Below are 24,692 nucleotides of genomic sequence, written 5' to 3'. Positions count from 1 at the left end.
GTTACTGTCGGTAAACTTAGGTCTAAAATGTGTTTAGTAGAAATCATTTCACAGACGACACCTCCGCCCTGAGCAGCGTGACTCAGTAAATCACCGTCACATGACTGATAACAGCTCAGGGAGATACGGACTTTACAGCAGGAACTACTTTCTGGGGAAAAGTAACCAGGACACACTGGACCCAGAGTCCAGGCTCAGACAGACCGACAAACCCCCAGCCCGCCGCTAACTCATCTCTTTGCTCTCAGAGGCGGATATTTGGGCATTTTGCGCCACCTTGTGAGTGAAGTGCAGAGCCGACAGACATCTCTGTCTCAAAATGGTGTCGGTAATTTGCACACTTCGACACCACTCGGACGAGGTCAGCTGCTGTGCCTTCTCTCCATCCCTCCTGGCGACCTGCTCCGGGGATAAGACTCTCCGTGTTTATAAGGCACAGGACTTCTCGGAGCTTCCCTTTTCTCCTCTCTCGGGCCATGACTACGGGGTCCACTGCTGCTGCTTCACCTCCTGTGGCAGCTACCTGGTCAGCTGCTCCACCGACGGCTCCGCCATGATGTGGAGCTCGTGCACAGGTGAGGTAGCGGCGGTGTTGCAGCACCCGGGCCGCAGTCCGCTCCGAGTCTGCGCACTTACGCCGGACTCCTCCCTCTTGCTGGCAGGGGCCTGCGATGGCACCGTGGCCCTCTGGGACCTCCCCTCCAACACATTACGCAGGTAGAGTGAAACCACTGCACGTCTGCACTTACTGCTGCACATACAGCAGCACGCAGGGCCGGACCCCTGCCTAGTTCAGGCCTCACAGTAAGTAAGTCTTTGTAAATATCCATGATTGGTGTACACAGTTTTCAAAGTACTTGGTTATTATTTATCAAACACCCAGCGGTATCTGGAAGATATCAATTCACTTTGTATTCCTCTTACAAAACGCTATCGTCCAGCTTCTGATTGGAAACACCTGGTCCAGGTAATCAGCAGGGGGTAGGGCAGGGTTAGGTGGAAAACAAGCATGGCAGTGGGCCTAGAGGACCGGAGTTGGATATAGTGTGAAAAAACTGTTTATTATGACCCATGTTTGAATTTGTTCTATCATCAGATCAGCAGATCAAAGACCCTAGATAGGTTGATTTAAATGGATATGTGTAAAAGAAAAGCATCAATCTGTAATCCAACATTATATTATCTGGTTTTACCAACAAATATTTGATATTTTTGCTTAAAAAATAGCAACTGACATTAATGTGAGCTCATTTTTGTAGAGTAGAGAAAAAATATTTACGGTACTTCGGTTTCTGGGGCATATGAACAATTCAAATGTGCACATGGTTTGGAATAATCCTAAACTTAGTCTGGAGCAGGTTTAACTTACTGACTGGAGCAACCAGCTGGTTAGTTATGATGAAATACATTGTCATCAACTACTGAAGATTAGATGTTAATTTTTTTAAATTCTCTAATTCCACAAAAAGATGTGATTTCTGTGATCTGTTCCAGCTGTGTCTTGTTTTAAGACCCAACAGGTGCTTTAAATGATTCATGTTAAACTCAGTCCTGGATTCTAAAACCGCATCCAGAGGAGCTAGTTTGTAAAGCCAGGGTTAATTAGACCCGGTCCTTTCTTCTACTCTGTTACTGGTGAAATTCTAACCCACCATGTGACGCTAAACGTTTCCCCCCCTAGATGTACTGCAGTGAGCGAGGCCAGCGTTGTGGCTTGCTGCTTCTCTCCGTGTGGCCACATGTTTGTGACCGGCTGCACCTACGGAGACCTTAAACTGTGGGATGTTGACGTCAGCCTCCTGCATGCCAAGAAGGACGCCCACGATCTGGGGGTCACCTGCTGCAACTTTGCATTTCAGTTCAAAGTTGGTGAGTTTGAGTGTTTAAAGGGTCTCTGAATTCAAACCACACACAACAAACACACATTTTCTCTTAGGTTCTTTCATACCAGCAGTGTCAAGACAGGCTGATAGTTTGGTTTTTGATATTTTGTTATGTATAAAACAGTAGATGCACAGAATGGCATTTTTGTTGTGGTAGTAAAAGTAATGATAAATAAGATATAGCTTTAACCCAGCTGGTCCAGAAAGGCTGTTTTGACGAGTGTTTTATTATAGAAATCTCCTATTGAGCAAAATGCCAAACATTTGCTGCTTCACTTTTCTTTTTATGCAAGTTGTTTCTAATTTCTGTAAACTGAATATGTTTGGACTTTGGACAGGCATCAGAACCAGCAATTTGAAGACATCTGCATAGAACTGACCAGTGTCCCCCCCCCCCTTGTTTTTTGACTCTTCATTGACCATGTGATATTGATAAATCATATAAAAAGAATCTGTAGATTAATAAAATGATAAAAAAAAAAAAAGATACTGTGGAATAAACAGGGTGTCTCGGCTCTCGCTGTTTTAAGTGGCACTATTTATTCTGCATAAGTGGAGCGGATCCACTCTGAGAACTATTATTCACATTATTTTGTGAGTTTGAGTGAACTAATCCATTATTTGTAAGAGAAAAACACCTTCCCAATTCTGCAAACATAAATGACATAATTCATCCTTGACAACGTAAAACAGAAAATCCATCATCGTTAACCATTAAACCTGCTGCCTGTTGTGCACCGTCTCAAAGCAAAATGACATTCTTGGTGTTTATTCTTTGCTGCTGTTGGGAGCCAAAAAACTCATATGTTTTGTTACGGGTAACATGTTGTAATCCTAACATTGTTTATGCCACATACCGTGTAAAATATGTTTGCCACGTGTTGTTACACTTCACAAACAGTCTGTCAGAAAGTATTTGTCATGTTTTGTTATTAAACTCAGTCAAGCGTGAACACTCAGAGGGGCTGATTTTTATTTTTTAATTTTTTTCCCCCACAGATGGCTGCTGTGTGATGTTTCGACTGGCCTCCTGTGGGCAGGACAGTCAGCTGAAAATATGGATTGTTTCCCAGCGTGAAGGAGCAGGTAGGCCCGACCCCTCTGCCCCCTTCCTCCACCGAAATCTCTCTCACTCCATCATCCACGAGAGAGAGAGAGAGAGGGAGAGAGAGAGACAGAGCCTGCTGACTGCGTTAACCTTGAAATCTCTCTGCAGAATAGAAGAATTTTATTAGTGTGTGGAATAAATCAGCAGCTGACTGACTCATTAATAATGGATTGCTTTAAAGACTTTCTGCTGAAATGCAGCAGCAGAGGACAGTGTGTGTGTCTGTGTGTGGAGAAGAGTTGGGATAAAATCAAGTGCATATATCCACTGACTTTGATATCTTGTACGACCGACGGCAGAACAAGAACATTTCATGTACGCTCACATCTTGTGCAACCAGCCTAAAGACTATATTTTCCTGTGTGAACATGCCATGTTGTTTGTTCCTAAGATGTGTTGCCTTGGTAACGGCTGTTTCTAGGGAGGATGCGATGTGCGTCCCACGTGATGACCTGCTGTGGTCCATAGGGAATTTTTGTCTCTAAGCAGCTTGCACAAGGGCAAAAAACTATCTATACCCATCTTGTTTCTTCAAAATGTACTTTTCCCACATTTCTCTGTGGGAGCTTTCAATAAGGTTGTCTTTGTGAAATATGTATCTATCTTGTCTTGGCAAGAGGACTACATGCTTGAACCCCTCTTGTACTACTGTACAAGTGTAGAAGATTCAGTGCGGCAAAAAAATGGATAATTCAGTGATGCAAGAGGTGCTTCATAAAAGCTGGATTTTATGTCTCTGCCATTGGCGTGGACCATTTTTCTACTTTGTTTGGTTGTTTTTTTTAGTAGCACTGTAGGTCAAACCTTTAATTTGTCAGTGTCGCTGCTGTTTCCTTTCACCCGGAAGCATATATTATAAATGTACAGTTAATTTTTTGTTAGGTTTAATAATGTAATTGAGTTTTTTTTTCCTCCTTACTCAGCTGTAATTGTTCCACATCACACCATAAATATGCATGAAAATAACAAATTAGCCTCCCACAGAGCCTGAAAACCAGTGTTTTTACGCTAATGAAGTAAGAGGAGGTTTTATTTAATACATGGGTGATAACAGCCTGATAATTTAAATGCTGCTAGAGAGCCATTAGTTTTGGCACATAGACTACAATTACTGGATGTTAGATTATTTCTCAGTCCTCAGAAGTTTCTTTGTATCTTAGGCTATGAATTTCAGTGGTGTGTTGCCAAAAAGAAAATATGTTTCTAAGCAGCTGTCAGTAGGTGGAACAGCTGTGAGCAAACAAGAGGAAAAGGCCCTTATTCACAAGGTTTGCTTTTGTCAGGCTGTGAGGAGGGGATGGGGTGAGGGCTTCACACAATTATGCACTTTGAAGTATAAGTCTTTGTGTGCCTTGAGAGACTGGATTTAATACATCAAAAAGGCATCAGAAGTTTATTTGAGCTCTAATCTTACCTGTGTGTCTTGTTGACCCTCAGCCTGCGTCATGAAGCTGCTTCACACTCTCACCAGCCAGTCGGCTCCTGTTCTGTCCTGTGCCTTCTCCTCTGACGGAGATCTGGTTGTCTCAGGGTAAGACTCCCACAAACTTAGAGTAGAAATCACTTCTTGACTTTGAATATTTCATTTTTTTTGACTAGAATTTACTATGAAATAATTTGGGACAGATTAAATTTAATTTTCTTTGTTTAAAATGAGCCTTTTCTTTGATCTGTGAACAGCAGATGCCACTGCTGAACACTGGTCCTGCTGTTCCCTCAGTCGGCCACAGGAGGAGTGTATTTTGTTGTAAATAGCTTCTGTTTGGCTCCTTTGGCCAGTGCTGGCTTTAATTCAAACAAAGTTTATCTGGGTTCTGTTTGTAGCACTTAGGAATCTTTGAAAGATTGTGATTTATGTTCAACAACAATCCAATTTTTTTTCTTATTCTACTTTGTTTTTTTTGTTTTTTTTTTACTCTTTTTATTCAACAGTTCTGTGGACAAAAGTGTTGCAATATATGATGTGGTAAGTGGGGCTCAACAAACACTCACAAAATGTAGGCTTTTTGTTTAGCTTTCCTGGCTCAGTTAACTGTGGCAGAGATTTCCTAGCCAGTAAACACAGAGATGCCAAACATTCCTGTTTGTCCATGTTTGTTTGCACTTTATTTACAGAACCTGGGCACCCTGCTCCACACTTTGAGACGGCACGACAGGTAAATGCCCTGTCCTCCTGCTGCCTTGCAATCTCTGCATCTCTGCAGCGAGCAGACAGACAGCAGAGTAACAGTTTCAAGTATTGTGAATAAAAATGTGAGATTTTTGCATGATTAGTTTTTTAGTTTTTCTCCAGAAGCACTTGGTGCTCTGATGCAATAGTGTCTATTCTCCAGCACTGCTTTCCAGTCACTCATTGAAGTGGCACCGCAGGTAGGCACCAGCAGAGTGCTTTGAAGTGCTTGAAAGGATTGAAGATGCTGTGCGATCTAAGACTTGATTTATTTTTTTTTTGTTGTTGTTAAGGGTAGAAGAAACCTGGCTTTTAAATCCATTCTTTCTGTGCCAGTTTCATTCTGCCATGAACGCTCTTCACATTTCTGCTCCTCTTCTTCCACTCTGCAGGTATGTCACTGCCGTTGCTCTGTCTCCCACCATGCCGTGGATTGCGACGGGCTCCATGGACAGAACAGTGAACGTGTGGAGAATAGGAGATGGTGGAGACGGCAGAACTGGTAATGATTAACAATGTATTGTTTAGGTTGGCACCTACAAATGCAGTATCACTCCTTTTTTTTTTTTTTTTGTTTGTTTTTTTTTTTTGTTTGTTTTTTTAAAATCAGACTGTTAGTAATGGTTCAAAGTCCAGGAGCCATTTGCAGCACCAAAGCCTCTTAAAAAGAGTGTTTTGGGAGATGCAGCAAGAGGGGCTCTTATTACATGTGTATTGCTGTCTGACTGCAGTGTCGAGAGGAGGAATTGTGATTGATGTTTATTGGTGCAGCAGGGCAAGCTGCCACTGAGCCTCAGAGAGCTGTTGTTAAAGGTGAATCCTCTTTTTAAAAAAAAAAAAGTTCCACGCTAACATGAAAGAAGACATTGGGAACAGTAAATGAGAAGGTGAAATCATCAGACAACAGAAGACCTTGAAGCTTCATCAGGGCAGCTCCTCCATCTGCCATTAGTCAGTGTTGATGTTGACAAAGCAAATTCCATCTCAATAAAGATCTGCCCTTTCATGCCTCTTCCTCTTCTTTCCTTTAATCTTCTTTTTCTTTTCACATATTATTCCCTTTCATGTTTTTCTGCAGCACCTGAATCAAGACAGACAGTGTGCCAAGGTAAAGAAATACATCATACTCTGATCACCTAAATCTTGAGGTATTCACAGTGGTCTTTGAGCTAAAAATGACTGCTCCTTTCTTTTGCTTTGTAACGTGTGTGTGTCTGTGTGTGAGAGAGAGAGAATGGATTCTATTCTAAACTACTGTTTAAGCAAGTGTTCAGATAGCCTCATGTCTTGACCTGCTAAAAATATCTTTGTGCTTTTGTCTTTTGTGCATGTGAAGGCAAGCTTTTGTTTTGACATTGATGTACTGTGTGTGTGTGTGTGTACCCAAAAAAGAAAGGCCTCAGCTTTAACAGAGCTAATTGGGATGTAGAAAGATCAAATGAAATAGATACTGCCTGGCTATGACAAAAATAAGGTGGACATTAATTAGTTTTTTTTTTTTTTTTAATGTCAGCAAATTCAGTGAATTAATTCCATTCATTTCATGACTCTCAGTACTTCCCTAAGCCCATTTGTTCCTTCTGAATTATTGAAAATTATTGAAAAATAGGACCCACTATACTATAGTTTTACTTCCACAGAGGCTCAGTAATCTCTTAAAACAGAAAGTTTTTTAGCCATGTTAGCAGCAGGACTTTACGTATGTCATTGGTGTACCTTATCAACTATTGGATGATGTTTGCTGCAAAATTTGAGTTGTGATCTGCAAAATGAACAGGATTCCCATCTGCCTCAGCTGTAGTTGCTGTTTAGGGCTAGTTAGCAACAGTTACAATGCTGAACATGGCAGCTGAAATTTAGTGTTAGCATGCTCACATTAGCAGTTCGCCCAAAGCACTGTAGCCATGCAGAGATGCTTTCTGTAGACTCTTTAAGTTTGTGTGTGTGTATGTATGTATATATATATATATATATATATATATATATATATATATATCTCTCAGGTATATGGTGCAAAGTGATGCCGATGCTCCATATTTTTAGTTTCATCCCTGTAGACGATAAGCAAGCAGACCCGTCCCAGATGAGCTGAGAAGTTTGGATGCAGCTAAACATAGTAGATCAGAAACTTATTTAGGATCTAAAGCATTCAGAGCTTTCTAAACCTTCAGTAATGTGTTCAAATTAAATGGAGTAATTAGTGCGTTTGTTGGAGGCTAGATCAGCTGTGGATTAATACACATTAGACATCCTGGTGAGTATTTACAGCAGCAGGGAAGTGTACAGTATCTGCAGCTGACTCACAAGAAACCACAGTGTCACTGTTCGTTGTAATCAAGGAACATATCACCAAATGTAATGTATTTTCATAGCCTGACAACAAATGAGGTGTATGACATGGAGGAATAAGCTTTAGCTAAGCAATAAATACTTAGCAGAATAAATTAACTGGTTTTGGTTTTTCATGGGGTTTGTTGACACTGCTGGCTTTAGCCTTATCCTTTAAGCTGGAAAGAATGGAGATGATGAAAATGAGCTTCATATGTGCATCTGCCCAAGTAATTAAACACTGCAGTCTGAGCTGTCCCAGGCTGCAGTGAATCTCTGAGGTTTTAATACATTTGGCATAGAGTTTGCATGACTCAGCCTGCTAGACTGCGAGACTCCACACCCCGGCAGGGTTGCAGAAAGGGAGCTTTACTCTGCTTATTTCTGTGTAGTCCCAGTAGGTGTAGCTGTGTTTGTGCATAGTTTGACTCTTGCCAAAAAAAGAAAATCTCAGCTGATAGGTCCAGGCTGAAATATCTTATCATCCATTGTATGAATTTCCGTGCGATATGGTAGGCATTCACTGTTCTGAACATAAGGATTTTGCTGATCCTATGACCTGTGGTGTCACTATGAGATTGACCTTTTTTGAATAAAATGCCCTGGTACAGTCTCGGCAAATAACTCCAGTTTGTCTACAGTTAGACAGCATTGTTAGACTAGATTATACTGTAGCATCCAGACATGCCTTTGCATTAGTCGTCTTATTCTCGAGCATTCTGTCATTGAAGACTGTCTGCTGTGAAGAAACTGTAGAGGTGATGGGGGAGGCCTATTATGTGGTTCGAATGATAATGAGCACCACCTCCCAGTCTTCAGGGTTATCCTTCACATGGCTAATGATACAGTGGATGATAGCACCCATGAAGCTGCAGTGAGGTGTCATTAACAGGACGGGCACACTTCAGGCCCCATACGATAAGTGGTGGCTGCTCACTCTCATAGTGTCATGCTGAGGTTGAGGAACATAGTGTGTGTGCCAACACATCCCTGGGTTTAATTGTCTTTTCTTTGGTAGATCATGTAATTGCACGCATGATCAGGAGTGTGTGTGTGTGTGTGTGTGTGTGTGTGTTCAGGAAAGTAGTTGTCACTCTCATATCAGCAAAGGGGAGTGTGTCCTTTTCTGTGGAGTGTAAGGGGAAATTGTTTGTTTGCATCAGATAACTTCTGCAGGAGACGGGGCTATAATAGCACAGCGCTTCCTCCCTTCCTGTTGTGTACTTTGCAGGAAGGAAGTTGCCGGGTTACTCCAGGCTGCTGCTTGCTGATTGGTCAGAGGGAGATGTGCAGACTTGGCTGCGTGAGGAAGGACTGGAGGAGCTCGTCAGCGTCTTTAAAGCCAACAACATCGACGGACCAGAGCTCAGCCAGCTGAACAGGGAAACAGTGGCAGAGCTGGGAATCGGTGAGGATGGAATAAAAAACCCAGTCACGTAACATTTGTGTACACTCACGGGCGTGCTGGGATTTAGCGTTTTTGTGAGGATTTACTGTTTGATCGTAAAACATGACAAGCCTAAATTCAATAGCATGATATAAGCCGCTTTTATCCATGGTCCGATTTTTTTTTTTTATCCCCCCCCCCCCCCCCAAAAAAATTGTGATTTGGGCACATAATGCTGTCCACTTTTACAATCCCAAACCACACTGTGAGGCCAGTACTGCACAGGATGACCTTTACGTCACAAACAATGATAATCCTCTAAAAATAAGATTAGTCCATTCAGGGTCGTCCCAGTGTGGAAAGCCTCCATGCAAGCTACAGTAAAACAAAAAAACAAACAAACAAAAAAAAAAAAACCCAGCAAACATGTCTCCCTGAGGTGGATGGACGCATGTACACAGCAGTGTATGAGCAGCAGCATTAGAGTAGCAGGCTGTTGTTCTCTGACAGGACCAGAGCAGCTCTCCTTGTGCACACCCATAACCCTTTACTGTAACCAACTTTTGTTGCCGTTGATTTCTAACATGCACCTGTGCACTGTTATCATAATTAGCGGCTGTGTTTATTATCATCTCGAGCATCATCATGAAATGTCAAACAGATCAGTGATTCATTTTATAGCACTGATTTAAAAAAAAAAAAAAAAAAAAAAAAAACAGCATAATAAGATGATGCAATTCAGGCACAAAGATCAATATGTAGGTATATGTATGCAATTGATTTAAAACCTAATTATTTTCTGTTGAAACAGTAAGTTTAGAGGATTACGTTCTTTGTCCTTGGCCGGAGGTATGAGTGTTCTCCAGCTAGTGTTTCAACAGTGGTAGTTTCAGCTGAGCGCGCTGCTGGCTTTAGTTCTTATTTACACCTGCTGTTTCAAGCAGGGTGTAGGGAGCGGTTGACATGCTGCATGAGTGAAACTCTGTCTTTAGCCTGATTACGGCTGCTTTGTTTTGGCTGTGATCATGTAACTAGCTGCATCACAGTTCCTCCCATAATCACGGTGAAAATGCCCTTTTGGCTGCTGTTGTTTGCTTTAATTGGATGGCAGTAAACACAACAAAGGAAAAAAGAAACGCACACACAACAGTGAAGTCAGCGCTGCTTAGTTAGGCAAAGCATGTGCTACAGCCTGAGCATCCGTTTTCCTGGTGTTTTAATATGGGGGACAGCGCTCATCATTACTACAGGAGGAGGAAATATTCATTTTCCATGCATGCTGTTTGTGTGTCTGTGTGTGTGTGTGTGTGTGTGTGTGTGTGCAAAGACTCACACATTCAATAGACACACATACACAGCAAATTAGATTCCAGCACATTTTGCTTGATGAAATATTCATGAATCTTTGAGTAAGGGAAAGAAAAAAAGTTCCTCTTTAGATATAATTCAGTGTATCTCCTTAGAGACACCCTCATTCTGCAGTTTTATTGTAGCGCCTCATCAAATTATCAATCTAAATGTAAAGTGGACAGTATAGTACTAACATCCTGTGCGACCATGAAAAATGTATATTGTGTAACCCTATAGAGTTGCTAAGTGCAGTTTTCCATTCAAAAGCCATTTATTGGATGAATCAAAGGACTTGATGGGTTCAGCATGTTTCATCAAGTTGAGACATTTTGATTGAGCACTATCGCCTTTCCCAAAGGATCCAAACTTTTTTGCGATTGTGACGGCAGAGCTCCTCCACTGCATCTGCTTGTTTTACTAAACCAAAACTACACAAAATCTACCCAGAAGTCTGTCCTAGTCGTCTTATGTTCGACACAGTGTGCAGCAGTCACGGCAGCTAATGTTTAGCAGGTATAATATTCACCATGTTAGCGTGCTTACATCTGCTGACGTTGTTATGCCTAGAGCTATGTCTCTGCAAACGGCAAACTCAGACATGTTGGAAGGATGTGGCACTGCATAATTATGTGGCTTGAAGCTAGAAGACAATGCACATTTTACACCTTTTCAGATGTTCACAGGATCATAAGCAGAGGCAGAAATATAGACATGAAATGGATAAATGGATAGAATAATGTGACGGGGCGGAAATTCATCTTTTTTTTCTATGTCCTTCATTAATTGAATATCGGTGCATGTATTTACATTGAATCACTTGGCTCAGTATAATTGTAAAATCCAGCACTAAAATAATGTCTCTCAAATAAGATGTTTAATAAAAACACGAGGCAAAATCTCAGGAGTCAGGATGCACATAGGAAAAATGTCACTGCAGCTGCTTTCAGTCACTGTATCACTACCACTGTACACAGATGCACCAGAGATCGTGACTGGCTGTAAAGGTCGTCCCTCCATTGCAGCTGGTGGTGAAATTTGCAGTTGATAACAAATTCAAATGGTGCTGTCAGGGGGCAGAGGCAGGCCGCTGTGTGCAGTGAGTTTTCTTGTTTTGACCCCTTTTGGAGTTTTATTCTCGAGGAAAAGTGTGTGAACTACAACCCACGCGAACTCCTCAGGGGCGACACCTTGCCCGAGTTGTGAAGCCATTCTCACACACCAAGCACGTCTAGTTCTCTTGTCTCAGCACAGGCCAATCGAGCGGAGGTCCATTTTTATTCCTTTCCATTCCTTTATTTCCTAGTTCCATCTGATAGACCAGAGAAGACGAAGTCACTGTGTGAAATGTTTCTCAGAGAAGCATTTAAGACGAGCTCCTGTAACAATAACACAGCACACTGAATGGGTTTCTTCCATGATGAATTCCTGGTTAAATGTTCAGTACAAACAACTTTTAATGCATTTTGAATTACAAGGAATTAAACTGTATGTGGTGTAATTCAGCAACCATGTTGAACAGAATACTAAACAGTGTGTTGGTTCCTCAGAGTCTCTGGGCCTCCGTGGTCGTCTCCTGAGGAAAATCAAGGACTTGAAGGCAGAGCAGAGTGGTACTGAGGCTCCAGATGAGTTTCTGTGTCCCGTCAGCAGAGAGCTGATGAAGGATCCGGTCATTGCTTCAGGTTAGACGACAAATGCTAAAATCCTCTCCAAGTTTAGAGCTAGAGTACAGAAAGTACAGATCTGTTTTTTCTCTACGTTTCCTCTGTGTATTTAAGTTGTCAAAATGTCTGTTTACTCCACAGATGGGTATTCCTATGAGCGAGAATCCATCGAGAGCTGGATTAGAGGAAAGAACAAAACCAGCCCCATGACGAATCTCCCCCTACAGACTACCCTCCTCACCCCCAACAGATCCCTGAAGATGGCGATAACACGATGGAAGTCGAGTCAGTAGACGGCTGCGCGTTTTAGCTCGTTTGCCAGAAGATGCTAAACAGGTACTTCTTCTTTAAACAAGAGCTCTTAGACGATTGGAATTAGTTTGCTGTATAGTTTCACAGATCTGACCAGCTGAGGTTTCCAATAAGTCAGTGGATTTTTAACCCAGTAATTAGATGCCTGCGTACATCTGCAGACTGTCGAGGAATTATATATTTGACACTGACTCAGAGCAACACTATGTATTTGGAAGAAAGAATGTGTTGTTACTACAGCCAAAATCTACACAGTGTAATTGATGAGTTAAATGCTCCGCTGCTCAGTTCAGTTCAGCTCATTTGTGACTCAGTTTAGTTAACTGTTAGGTATTGATGTAGTATGACCATCATGTACTTGACTTTGACTATTCTCTAGTTGTGGAAAAAGTCTATACCAGCATTGCTTCACAGCACCTTTACATGGGCTGAAGTATTACATACTGTGTAGACACATACTGATTGAACATGAGATAGGCCCCTGCAAAACCTATACTGTAACTCTACTAAATTTTGACATGATGCATGCACTCTAGGCTTTTTGGCAGCTGTATATTGTCATACAAATATAAAACATCCCCCTTAACTCAAGAAAACTTGTTTTTTAAAAAAGTCAACAGAGCTGTTTTTTTTTTTTTTCCTTAGTGGGTCTTTATTTCTCTCTCCCATGGTGGCTAATGGCAGTAATATTCAATTACAGTATGTGATCACAGCTAATAAAGCTCACAATACTGAAAACATGGCAACAATTGCATTTAATGTACATATTAAAATAGAGCCGATAGCACTGTGTCCCCAAAATGTTTGTTTTTATAGCCGTTTTTTTTTCACTCTGATATAAACTGCAATTGTAGCATGCACTTAAACTTAATATTACTGAGAATCATAAACTGTCTTAGTAGCTGTGCAAAAATAACTATATAAAATATATTGCTTTTACAATTAACCAAAGCATTGGCACTGTAAATAAATTAAACTAAACAGCAACAACAAGCAGATACAGAAAGTATTTCAATTCACTGTTAATGGTGATTTATGTAATGTACAAACATATTTAACAAATGATTTAAGAACCTTTAACACCATTTGAACAACATTGTGCATAAAAGTCAATATCCACAAGTCTGAACTTGTCAATACACTTAACATAGACCTTCACTGAAAAGAAGGAAAAGTATTTATATAATATACACGAGGATCTATAACATCCTTTGTAAAACAGGAATACTTATCCTTTCTTTGACTTTCTCTGCCTTACTTCTCTCTCAGCACCATGGATGTAATGAACACAGCTTAAACCTTATTTCCATTCACTCAAAACTGTTGTGTAATAACATTAAGCTGAAATTGAATATGTTGTTTAAGCACTTGAGCGGCCTAACTGTATATAAAGTGCTCACTGTCACTGTTTTGTTATGGTGAGGACTGTACAGTACATGTCCTAATACTTCCTTCAGTGCAATGTCTTCAGCTTGGCTGAATGATGGCGGACATGTTGTCATGTAACAGACGCCAACAGGAACAAGCGACAGGCTGGGAGGAGATCTGGAGTGTTGAGTACGCTGCCTGGAGCCTGTGTTCACACAGCTTGCACACTGTACTTCTTACAAGGCTTAAAACTGACACTGTTCTTTCTGGGGCTGGGAAAAAAAAAAAAAAAATCCTTATCACTTTAGATTTTTGCTAGTGTGTGTGTGCGTGGTGGACATAGGGGAGAAAACATCTCTACACGTTAGACTCTATAAATGATCGCTTTGGTTTCATCGAAGCTACGTGAAGAGCAGGATTATCTCGGGTTAGGCCAGCCTGCTTGGGCTTACTGTCCGTGAAAGTGTGCTGCATGGCCAGTGCTGGCTTGGACTCTTTGTAACAGTTGGCGGCTTGGCAGAATTTCTCTGTGAATTCCTTGGCGTGCATGCCGTTTTGTAAGCTGCTCATTGCCATAGCACCCTGAGGTGGTGGAGGTTTGTGCTGCTCCTGGTAAGTGCTCACTGTCTTGGTGTAAGGCAGCTCACAGTCGACAGGCTGCAGGCCCACGGCTGACATGTTGTGACACAGCAGCCCGTCAGAGGAGTGGTTCAGCCAGCTGCGTCCGGCAGACTGCAGGCTCTGGTGAATCTGCAAGCTGTGGTGCTGCTGCTGCTGAAAGCGTGCTGTCTTGTCAGTGATGCCCATGAAGGGTCTGGGTTTGTACTCTGTTGAAGAGCTGGCCTGTTGGCTGGGCTTCGTCTTGGTGCGGACATCAGGTCCCAGCTTTCCGCTGTCTGACAGGCTACTGCTCGAAGCCAGGCTGCTGGTGGAACTGGACACACGCATGCTGCCGGCGCCTCCTCCTTGTGACCCAACTGCACCACACATTCCTTCTGTTCCTAGATCAGTGTGGTTCCCCTGGAGAGCAGGACCAGAGCAGGCCAACCCATCCAGAGAAGATGCAGAATGCGCAGACAGCCTGTCTTGCCCTAGACCCTTGGAGCTGCTGTTGAAGGATGAGTAGGGGGCCTGGGGTGAATGGAGGTTATCACTTTCACAGCTGTGACTCATGGAAGTGGAGGCAGCTGCCAGTGGGATGCGGTTCCCATAAACAGGGTCCTCAGCCGGGGAAGGCAGAGGGCTGATGTCGATGCCTGGTCCAGGCTTCAGCATGCTGGACATGTGTCGGCTGGGTAAGGGACTGGAAGGAGCATATTGAGATTTGGGTCCTCCAGTGCGACCCCCCACAGCCCCACTCCCAGCCTGCATAGAACTCATATGCTGGTTGGTCTTAACTATTTGGGCCTGCTTGGTGTTCTGGAGAACCAGGCCCTGCTGGGCCACCGCCTCCCGGTGGTCTCGAGGGTACCGGTGGGGAGGCAGCCTGCTGGGGCCTGGGGGTGAGTTGGGGGTCATACTCTGACTCTGATGTCCCATACTGCTGACAACAGGCTCTGAAGGTACAACTCTGTTGTAGGAGTAACTGTTCTGTGACCAGCAGGCTTCAGCTGTCCTGTCATGTTGTGAAGCTTCCTCTTCCTCCTCTTCCTCTTCCAGGATGTCTCTTTGGCCACTCCGAGCAAGGCTGTGTTCTGAAGGCTCCTCCTGTCCTTCGTCATGTTCCTGGTCAGACTCGTGGCCTCCTGATGCCTGGCTGGAAGCAGCTGCAGCCCCAGAGAGGCCTCCTTTGGTTTGTGTGCGCTGCATCTGTTTACACTCCTCCTCGACTCGAGCCAGCAATCGGCGGATTTCCCGGTTATTAGGACACAGCTTGGCTGCTTCGTGCAAGTCAGCCAGGGCTGCCGTGAACTGCCTTTGGACGAGAACAGAAGGGACAAAAATTGTTACCAGACCCAGAACCCGTTATTCATCATCAGCTGCACTGTAACAACCACAGAGGCTTGTCTGGAGCTTTGCTTGAATAGTTTACCTGCTGCTTCTTTTAGCTCTTGCGCGAGCATAGTAGGCCTCGTAGGATTTGGGCTTCAGCTCCAGTGCTTTTGTTGCAAATTCCTCAGCCATCCCAAAATCCTGCACAATAGGTAGAATAACTTCATTTCAGTCCACTTGATAATCTGACCTCTATCATAACTCTTAATGGAGAACGGAAAGTTAACTTTTAATTCAGACCAACATATATGACTTACATTCAATTACAGCAATTAACGTTTGAAAATACATTCTTACTTTTTGTCACATGCTGCTTTGAAAACTGTTTTCATCAATCAAAACAAAGTACAGTCAAACAGCACTGTCTTTGATAATGTCCTTATTGCCTGTGATTCAAACAGTAATTTGAATCTCTATCACTTTATACTCCCTGTGTGAAGTGATAAACTACCTGAGCAGACACCCCAGGTGTACTGTACACAGCCATCCACGCTGTGCCTGCTTGGCTCATATCTCTACGAGCTCGCAGCATGTAATCACATTAACAGCTGGCTCATTACAAAGTCTTCCTGCTAGACAAAGACTTGGATAAACAAACTCTTTCTGCAGAAACAATTATTTAGAAGTCGAGTCGTGATTAAATTTCCAGTCTAGCAGAAATAGTCACTTCATTCATTACGGTGTTAAAACCAAACAGGCAAGAGGCACAACTGCCTGGCACAGTCGAGCTCTGAGTGAGTGGGCAGCCTGGCACGTGCAGGGACTGAAACTGTTGCACAAGGAGCTTTAGGGAGATTGAGTCCACTACCCAGCCTGTTTGTAGTTTTGTCCCAGCCACCACTTATCAGTTTAACAATACCCTATGGTAATCACTGCTAAATAAAAACCTGATGAGTTATCTAAAGTCACTGAAGGATCATGCTTTAAAAATACAGCACTGGCTAAAAAGCAAAAATCTCTTGAGAGGCTTACGTTGGTTTTTCTGCGACAGCGGGAGAGATTGAGGTACAGGGAGACCCTCAGGTCTTTAAATGCCTTCAGGTCATCACCAAAGCCTTCTCTAGGAAACTTCCTCAGGGCGTACTGGTACCTCTGGGCCGCCTCTTTCATCTTCCCTTTCTGGAGGATACATGGAGGGCAAAAACATGCAGTGATGAAGAGGATGATACCCGAAGAAAAATGTGTGGAAGAAGCAGGGCAAGGTATTTGCCAGACACCCCTATAATAGCTATTCCCTCACGCGAGCACGCTCAAATAAAACACATGCACACTCTTTACGGACGACAGGTTTGTCCTTTCTGCCAGAAAACCGTTAAATGTCAGGCATTTATAATGGCTCCCTTGGTAACTCCTATGAAATATACACATCAACTCTGCATTTAACTAAACCAGAGAAAATAACCACTTCATTGTTCAATGCGTTTTGACTGTCTGAATCTCATAGAACAGCTTAAGAACATGAAACATTTCAGTAATACTCGATGGGACATTGTTTCTGTGCCAGTTGTTCGTTACCTTGTAAAGTACATTTCCCTCCTCCATCAGCTTCTGAAGAAGAATGATCAGGATATCAGGCTTAGAAGTAGCCATGGCCCAAGCAGCGTTCCCTGTTGAGGCAGAGGGGGAAAAAATGTTAAATTGTTATCTGAACCAACCTTCTGTCACTTTATTCTCTGGAAACTGGAACAAGATAAAGTTACCTAAAGATTGTACCTGATCGATCGTAAGGTGACGTTCTGTAGCCTTAGTTTATGGACAGCAGTTAAGAAAGAATTGGGAGGGAGAGAGTGAGGAGAAAAGTGGTCATGCAGTAAGAGTAGTCATTTCTACTGAAAGGAAAATGTGTTCCTAAATGTGGCATGACAATATACAACTGTTACTCAAGTCAAAATGGCAGTAAATACATACAGACTGTGAAGAAAATGTAACAGTTTTGTTCCTTACTATTGTATCTTTATTAGACAACATGCACTGCAGATAAGCTAAATGAATGAATGTCATCGCATTCTAACCAAGAAGCACATGAAGAAAAAGAGGGAAGGACACATGCAGAGCAGTGACTAAAAAGCAGGAATGGAAAAGGGTTTTTCCACAACATGAGTCTGCTGTTGGTAACAAATGTTTGTGAAGTTTTATTCTTACCCAGCTTGGCCCCTTTCTTCAGCAGAGTCACCACCACTGATGTGTTCCGGCAGCCTATGGCCCGGTCCAGAGGCCTCATCCCACTATAATCCACATGCTCTATTACTGCTCCTCTTTCCACCAAGTACTGGACCTACATAAGAGCACCAAGTGTTGAAAACACTCCAGATGCTGTGTTTACAGTCGAGAGCAGGGCTAACAGAGGACGGTATGTGCTCAATAATGGCACCGAGATGTTGTCACTTAGGGCCAAATGAAGAGTGCTGTTGTTTGAGTGCACTAGTGGTGTGTGCTGGGATGTTTTCAACAACAGTAAACTAGTTTTCACTTACAATCTCTGCATCTCCATAAAAGGCAGCGAGGTCCAGCGGAGTTCGTCCGTTTTTGTCCGTGTGGTCGATCACCGCACCTTTCTCCACCAAAAACTGCACAACATTCTTATGTCCTTTCAAACATGCCCAGCTCAGGGGCGTCAGTCCCTCTTTGTCCATCGATGTTAAAGATGCACCTTTGAGACGAAAATAAGAATAAAAACTTTTTTTTTTAAAAACTACTGCTGCAGTATTGTTTGGTGAATGCTGAGAATGGTGTATGCTCTGCACTGCTAATGCTGCTGCAGCAAACCTTTAGACAGAAGAAACTCCACAGTGCTCAGGTGACCCTCGCAGGCTGCCACCATGAGCAGGGTCCTGCCCTGCTTGTCGCTGATGTTAATGTCGGCACCGTGCTGCAACAACAGCTCTGCAATCTGGGTCACAGACAAAAACTGTCAGAACAGACACATTCAAGTGCTCACAGTTTGGTGTGTTCATTTAACAGGGACCACGACCCTGCATCCAGAAACAGACAGTGCAGACTTATCTAATGTCGACACAGACAACAATAAAATACCACAAGTTATTTTAAAACTCCTTAAATCTTACACAACTTTTTAGAGTTACTGCCTCAAAATACATAACTGAAAACTTACAACCTTGGCATTTATGGACAGGGAACATTTGGGAGAATTTTGAGAAGTAATATACATCCATCACCAGGCTAGACATTTTAAAAATTTAAGCAAAAATTGAATTTCTTGCTTTTGCCAAATCAAAATTCTAATTCTTTATAAATACGTCAGTCAACACCTGTGTTGTTCAACCTGTTCTAATAGCCTGAACTGCTAAATGTTATCCAGTTTAAATGAAAGACAATGCAATATTATCAAATTTAGCCATTTGGTAAGCCACAGACACATAGCCTGGACACATGCTGGCACCAGTAGGAGGGAAAGGGTTAAAAGGATTCAGGCGCAGGAGAAATGTTGCAGTGAATACAAAGAGAGAGTTTGTCCAGGACAAAAGAGGTATTCAGTGTCTCACCTGCCAGTGTCCCTGTCTGACGGCACAGAACAGAGGAGACACCCCCCTTCGGTTGACCTGCTGCACCACAGCCCCTTGCTCCAACAGCAAGCTGCAAACCTCCATCTTTCCCCGGCCTGCTGATGCCGTCAGAGCTGAAGAACGGTGAGAGTAAGACACACACACACACAGGAGCAAGTTCAGGTTTACAGCACAGTGGTGAGATAAGTGTCAAAGTGACGCCTTTCTATTTCTACTATTAGTAAACAGGACATGTAGCGGGTCTTTAGTGGCCCGAAATATGTGGAGAAAAAAGGGAAATGAAGAGTGTTTGTAATCTCTCATTCTTCAGAGAAGACGAACAGAGAACTGCACATAGTTGGTGCTAATTGAGTTTAAAACAGACAATTATGTTATGCTTATTGAACTCATTACATTGCTGCCTCAAGCTCTCTGGGTCCTTATATATCGAGATGAGAATTCAGTCATTTTATGCATCAGCAAACAAACATGAGACAACAAAGTCAAACAACTGTGTTGATCATTCTAATTCATATTTTGTATTCAGACCCAGATTAACTGGAATCAACTGTGTCTAATTCATTTTAAACAAAGTAAAAAAATAAATAAATAAAAAAATAAATCAATGATTAATTTGTGCTTGCATTTGGGTCTGCAAAGAAAACAGATTCTTGAAACGTTCAATGCTTACAGTTAATCAGCGGCTGCTGGCGTATGGCAGCAGATGGATCGGTCTTAAATGAGCGCTGCTTGTCCAAAAACAGAAATCCAACGTGTAAATCAGAACAGCACCGCTCTCACATTCACCCCAGAGATTTAAGGTGCCGCCGAGCCTCCATTTCTGACTGACATCATCCATCTGCATGGACAGTCATCAGAGCCAGACAACCCCACCCTCCATATGCTCAAAATATGAACATCCCTCTCACACTACACAACAATGACTGAGCAGCTAAATTTAGGCTCCATTCCTCCCGGGAGCAGCGGCTGGACCTGGGATACTCCTGGATTACAATGAACAACTCTGTTAGTACATGTTTGAAAGTTACCCGTCTAACTCATTTTATTTAGAAGTTAGCCATGCTTAAAGCTATTCACATTTCCTCATGTCAGGTCAGCGGGTATGTTTTAAAATCTTGAGTGTCATCTCACCACCAAGCTCCCTGCTCCTTACAGAAAGAGCTCCCTTTCTCCTTTTGGTCACTTTTTAAATGTACTGACTGTTTTTGTAAGACGTGCTGCTTTAGTAATATAAATAAACACAGTCTCTCCTTATTTTATGTCCAGTAAGCTATTCATCAGCCTTGTCTCATTTTGACCATCACACTTCACCACCAGTGCAAAGAAAGCCAAAACACACACCAAGAACAAAGAAGTCGTGACCTGGCATTTTAACCAAAGCTTTAGACAAAAAAACAAAAAACAAAAAAAAAAAACAAAAAAACACTGATGCTCCATTTTTTTTCTAGCCAGAGCTTGAAACTTGCGAGTTTGTCCCTGCTGATACTTGCTTAAGCTTCAAATATTTTTCTGTTCAGAAATAAAAGGCAACCAACTCTATTAAGTAACGAAAGTAACAAAGTGACAAAGTGTCTATTTCAAAAGGTTTCAGGCCATTTCCAGGAGGAAATACTGACTGTGATTTGTAAAATGGCAAGTTTGCTTTGCCTGGGGATAAAGCAGAGACTAAATTACATAAAAAGTGTATTTCTACTGAACATGCAAACATAGTTTGCCCTGAGGTCTGTTTAACACAAATTAAATGTTAATGTCTTAAAACAATTCTGCCGATACCCCACATTGAAAGAAAGAAATTAGTCAAAAGAAATGCCCAGCAGCTCATAAGGAAAATGCTTGTGAATTATTTGGGGGCATTTATGTAAACAGCTTGATAGCTTGGTGTGGTAAATGAAGTGCAAAGAGAAATAGCTTCTCATCAGAAAATAGTAAACTGAGTGTTGTTTTCAGCAAACACAAAGTGCAGCCTTGTGTCACCTGATGCAACAATAAAGTGCATCTTTGGCCCAGGCACTTGAACATATCCATAAATAGCTGTTTGGGATAGCTCACCCTGTGCTCTTCTTATACAGTATCAGCACTCCAAAGAAAATACAAGATATACTCTATCATTTCAATGGATTATTGCCATGACAACAAGTGCCACAATAAATACACAGAAGTACCCACTGGCTACTGAAGATGTTTTTGTGAGGCTAAAACCTAATGGTCTATACTGATCTGTCTACACTATGTGGAAGGAAACAAAAATAATATTTACAAGAGATCATATGTCTGCACAAGAATTCAGTGGTTTTTGTCTCAATCCTGCTACTGCGTTTTCACAAGTTTGATTCTATTCAGTGAAATGACCTTTCTTTGCATAGCGGTGAAGTGTTTTTCATCTTAGGGGATTTTAAAAGATGAAGTTTGCACAGATGCACAATTCAATCTTTCTCTATTTAAACACAGGACACAGTGGACCTATTTGCACAGAGATGTAATATTCCAGATAATAAATACGAAATAAATATTCACAGAGAGGCTGTTATATGAGAAGTGTTCTGGAGACAACAATAAATGACCAGTTTTTAAAAGGGATACTTCAGTTATTCTCTGTATCACAGAACCAGCTGCTACCAGGTCGGTTTATTAAAGCTGCTCTGTGATCTGCAAAAAAAAAGTGAGCCGTGCGAGGTGAGATGAGATTCCATATATCGCTCGATGCTAATCATTTGTTGTTAGTATCTAGTCAGCACGAGCCGAGTCATTTTTACTGCCATACAGTAAACTCCTCTACAATGCTCAGTTTCTACCTTTAACACACCACTAAATATCCATGTTATGTTGCCTCCTGTGTAAACAACCCACAGACAGAATGATGGTCCTAACAGTGTTTACCTTATTCATTCTCCTGAATATAGATGATGCAAGATCTCATTTTAAATGAGTACCAGGTGGGTACTAGAATATATGCATTCACCTCAAAGGGTTTGGGAGTGACTCTGGTTGTCAACAGTGCACAGCTCAGAGTCTTACTATTGCTTCATGTGACTTGCCATTTCATTACTTTGGAAAGCATGCCAAGGGGTGCTGACTGTGATTTAACATCCACTTTGTTGCTGAGGGGTAAAAGCTGAACTGCAGCTACAGGTGGTTCCAATGTGATTACTATTTTTCATAGCATTAGTCATAGTCATAGCAAGCTAGGCTACATATCAGTTTTATTAACACTTCTCAACACTTAGAAAGAAAATGTTTCAATTGTACTAGAAGACAGACTCTGGTCATATTAGTGGAACCAGAACAGCAGTTCCATAGAGAAATATTTCAGAGGGTCCCAGGACTGTAATAAGGTCTGAAGTCCTGTAGTCACTTAGCAAGGAAAAGCACCAGTTAACTATGCTGTAGAGACCCTCTCCACCAAGAGCCTGACCTACATTCCTGTAGCACCAAACCTTTAGTGCTAAATCCCGCTGGCTTACACAGCCGGAACAGACACACACAGACTACTATTAAAATTATTCTTCTTTTGTCTATTCTGGTATGAACGTTCACAAAAAGAGCCTCAAACACAGTTGTCAAATAAGAAGAGGTGCAATTTGAATACTTACAGCTCTAGATCCCTAAACCTGCAGGGTAAGAGTGCACATTGAAGCCAAAGGACATTTCAAATGTGGCTGACATGTCAAAATATTCTACCCTAAAAATGATACAGTAGGAGTAGCTCCAACACTTCATCTGTCTGAAATGTAACTGAGATGCACATAAAGTACTCAGAAATATGTAAGTACTTAAACTGGGAAGCAAAGAGCAGCACACATCTGCAGTGACTAAATAAATCAATCAATCAATCAATCAATCAAAAAACCTGGACCCTTCCAGACTGTGTGATGATACTGCAGCTGTCTATTTGCAGTCTTTTGTATAATTTCTGTCAAACAACATTTCTCTCTGGTACCTTTGCTCCACCCCTCCTGCTTTTAGACTTTATATTGTTCTGCTCCAAATGGCTTTTTGTGCCAATTCCTCAGTGAATCTCAAACGGCTTTGAGCAGGCCATTAACACTCGCTGTCCACAGCAGCAACTCCTGACCGGCAAACTCTTTCTCTCTCTTGGCATCTTTCATTACTTTTAATGATGCAAAAGCACAAACCTACTAGTAATCCCAAAAAACCCTTAATCAATGTTATTTTACATATTCTCATAACACCTGGTTACCTAGATGTAACTTAGCAATGCATACAACAGATGGTGGAGTAACCTCAGACTGTTCACGCTGTTGACAATATCTTGACATAAAGCACCAAAGGGATACTGTAACTGAAATCCAGCAGCCTACTGGGAAATGTTGTTTAGAGGAAATGCTGTGTTAACTAAACTCTAAGTAGAAGCACACATGACCACAATAAAGTAATGTCTTCACCAGAGAACATAAAACAGCCACCATTACTGAGAGCATCACTGTGCAAAAGAGAGATACAAGTCCTTCCACTACTGCATGCAATTACAGCAGTGAGGCCCAGAATGCTAAAACAGCAGGTGATAATACAAGAGAGCTGGGTAATGCAAAAAGATGGATGAAAACATACCTGTCTCTCCCCACAGAGTGTCGTAGCCATCAACTTGCACAGCGTGCTCATTATTCAAAGCCAGCAAGCCACTCACAACCTGCCAAAAAAACCCCCACTAAGATTAATGACATAGTGTTTCAGCATATATCACATCACATAAAGTTGGAAGAGGTTATAGAATAAGCCAATTATGTAGAAGACTATCAACAACAGCAACAAATATGAATTCATTACAGCAGACTAAAGAACTGCTTGTGCCTGAACAGGTCAGATCTGATTAATACTTTAACTATAATGGGGTCCCCTTCTGCATGTTGGTTGAGAGCTTAGCTTGGCCTAAATGTGTTATTCTAGCCAAGCCCTGGGATCCCATCCCAGCTATTGAGGAAGCCAAAATAAACCTTCGAGCCAACATCGCACCTTGGCAGCTTAAAGCTCTGCACTGTGATCAATCCCAGGTATACAAGGCCGAACAAGACTTCATGTCATCATCACAGAGAATGAGATGCGCTCAGATTTTACCATTAGTTTCCTCTGAAATTCTTTGAAAGAAAAGCTGTTGTGCCAAGGACAAGAAAGAAAAAGATAAAAGATGTGCTGTGTATAGAGTTAACGTGTTATGGTTTCATTAGGAAGACATAATAACCTCACCTAATTTTCTTTATAATAGCCTCAGGGTCATTAATCATCATTATGTGTGTGTGTGTGTGTGTGTGTGTGTGTGTGTGTGTGTGTGTGTGTGTGTGTGTGTGTGTGTGTGTTAGTGAGAGTTAATTGTGTGTAAAGTGAAATATGTGTGTCAGGCAGACCTGTGTGTGTCCCATGCTGGAGGCTGCTATCAAAGCCTGCTGCAGAGCTTTGTTCTTCAGAGCGCAGTCCTGCTGCTGACCCTCAGCAAGCCAATCCAGCTCCAACAAGTATTGGATAATCTCCAGGTGTCCTCGAAGAGCAGCATGGACCAGCGCACACTGGCCACTCTTATCCACGTGATCAATCTGCCAGTAACACAAGATCCTTGGTTTTAAGGCACAGACACACAGGAAATACACCTGGAA

The 24,692-nt window shown here is 42.1% G+C and overlaps 2 protein-coding genes across 10 annotated transcripts in view; one reads left to right on the top strand and one right to left on the bottom strand.

Moving 5' to 3' along the window:
* The first annotated feature begins 95 nt into the window (after nt 1-95).
* Nucleotides 96-24,538, top strand: LOC113123084 (WD repeat, SAM and U-box domain-containing protein 1). 5 transcript variants are annotated; one of them, XM_026294864.1, is made up of 12 exons: nt 96-717; nt 1,682-1,869; nt 2,883-2,969; nt 4,429-4,522; nt 4,924-4,957; nt 5,107-5,147; nt 5,554-5,663; nt 6,240-6,269; nt 8,721-8,897; nt 11,774-11,908; nt 12,032-12,226; nt 24,402-24,538. In XM_026294864.1, the coding sequence occupies exons 1-11, from the start codon at nt 320-322 to the stop codon at nt 12,181-12,183; spliced, it is 1,446 nt and encodes a 481-aa protein (XP_026150649.1). In that variant the 5' UTR covers nt 96-319; the 3' UTR covers nt 12,184-12,226; nt 24,402-24,538. The 5 variants fall into 5 exon arrangements, with proteins under 5 accessions (XP_026150649.1, XP_026150650.1, XP_026150647.1 ...); XM_026294865.1 differs by lacking the exon at nt 24,402-24,538 and adding an exon at nt 19,094-19,221; XM_026294862.1 differs by lacking the exon at nt 24,402-24,538 and adding an exon at nt 17,727-17,859.
* tanc1b (tetratricopeptide repeat, ankyrin repeat and coiled-coil containing 1b) overlaps nt 12,855-24,692 on the bottom strand; it is an 87,079-nt gene continuing 75,241 nt past the window's right edge. For 3 of the 5 annotated variants that reach the window (XM_026294856.2, XM_026294858.2, XM_026294859.2), the window contains 11 exons: nt 24,447-24,632; nt 23,656-23,734; nt 19,066-19,199; nt 18,329-18,452; nt 18,037-18,212; nt 17,705-17,837; nt 17,276-17,305; nt 17,078-17,169; nt 16,535-16,681; nt 15,603-15,703; nt 12,855-15,485 (listed from right to left, as the gene is read on the bottom strand). In XM_026294856.2, coding sequence (XP_026150641.1) covers nt 13,928-15,485; nt 15,603-15,703; nt 16,535-16,681; nt 17,078-17,169; nt 17,276-17,305; nt 17,705-17,837; nt 18,037-18,212; nt 18,329-18,452; nt 19,066-19,199; nt 23,656-23,734; nt 24,447-24,632 — 2,760 coding nt within the window. In that variant the 3' untranslated portion in view covers nt 12,855-13,927. The remainder of the gene's footprint in view (nt 15,486-15,602; nt 15,704-16,534; nt 16,682-17,077; nt 17,170-17,275; nt 17,306-17,704; nt 17,838-18,036; nt 18,213-18,328; nt 18,453-19,065; nt 19,200-23,655; nt 23,735-24,446; nt 24,633-24,692) is intronic. The other 2 variants (XM_026294857.2, XM_026294861.2) reach the window with 1 other exon arrangement.

This window comes from Mastacembelus armatus, chromosome 21 (genome assembly GCF_900324485.2).
Source record: "Mastacembelus armatus chromosome 21, fMasArm1.2, whole genome shotgun sequence".
NCBI lineage: Eukaryota > Metazoa > Chordata > Actinopteri > Synbranchiformes > Mastacembelidae > Mastacembelus > Mastacembelus armatus.
Note: the sequence above shows the minus strand (reverse complement) of the source record. Positions and strands in the feature narration are given on the sequence as shown.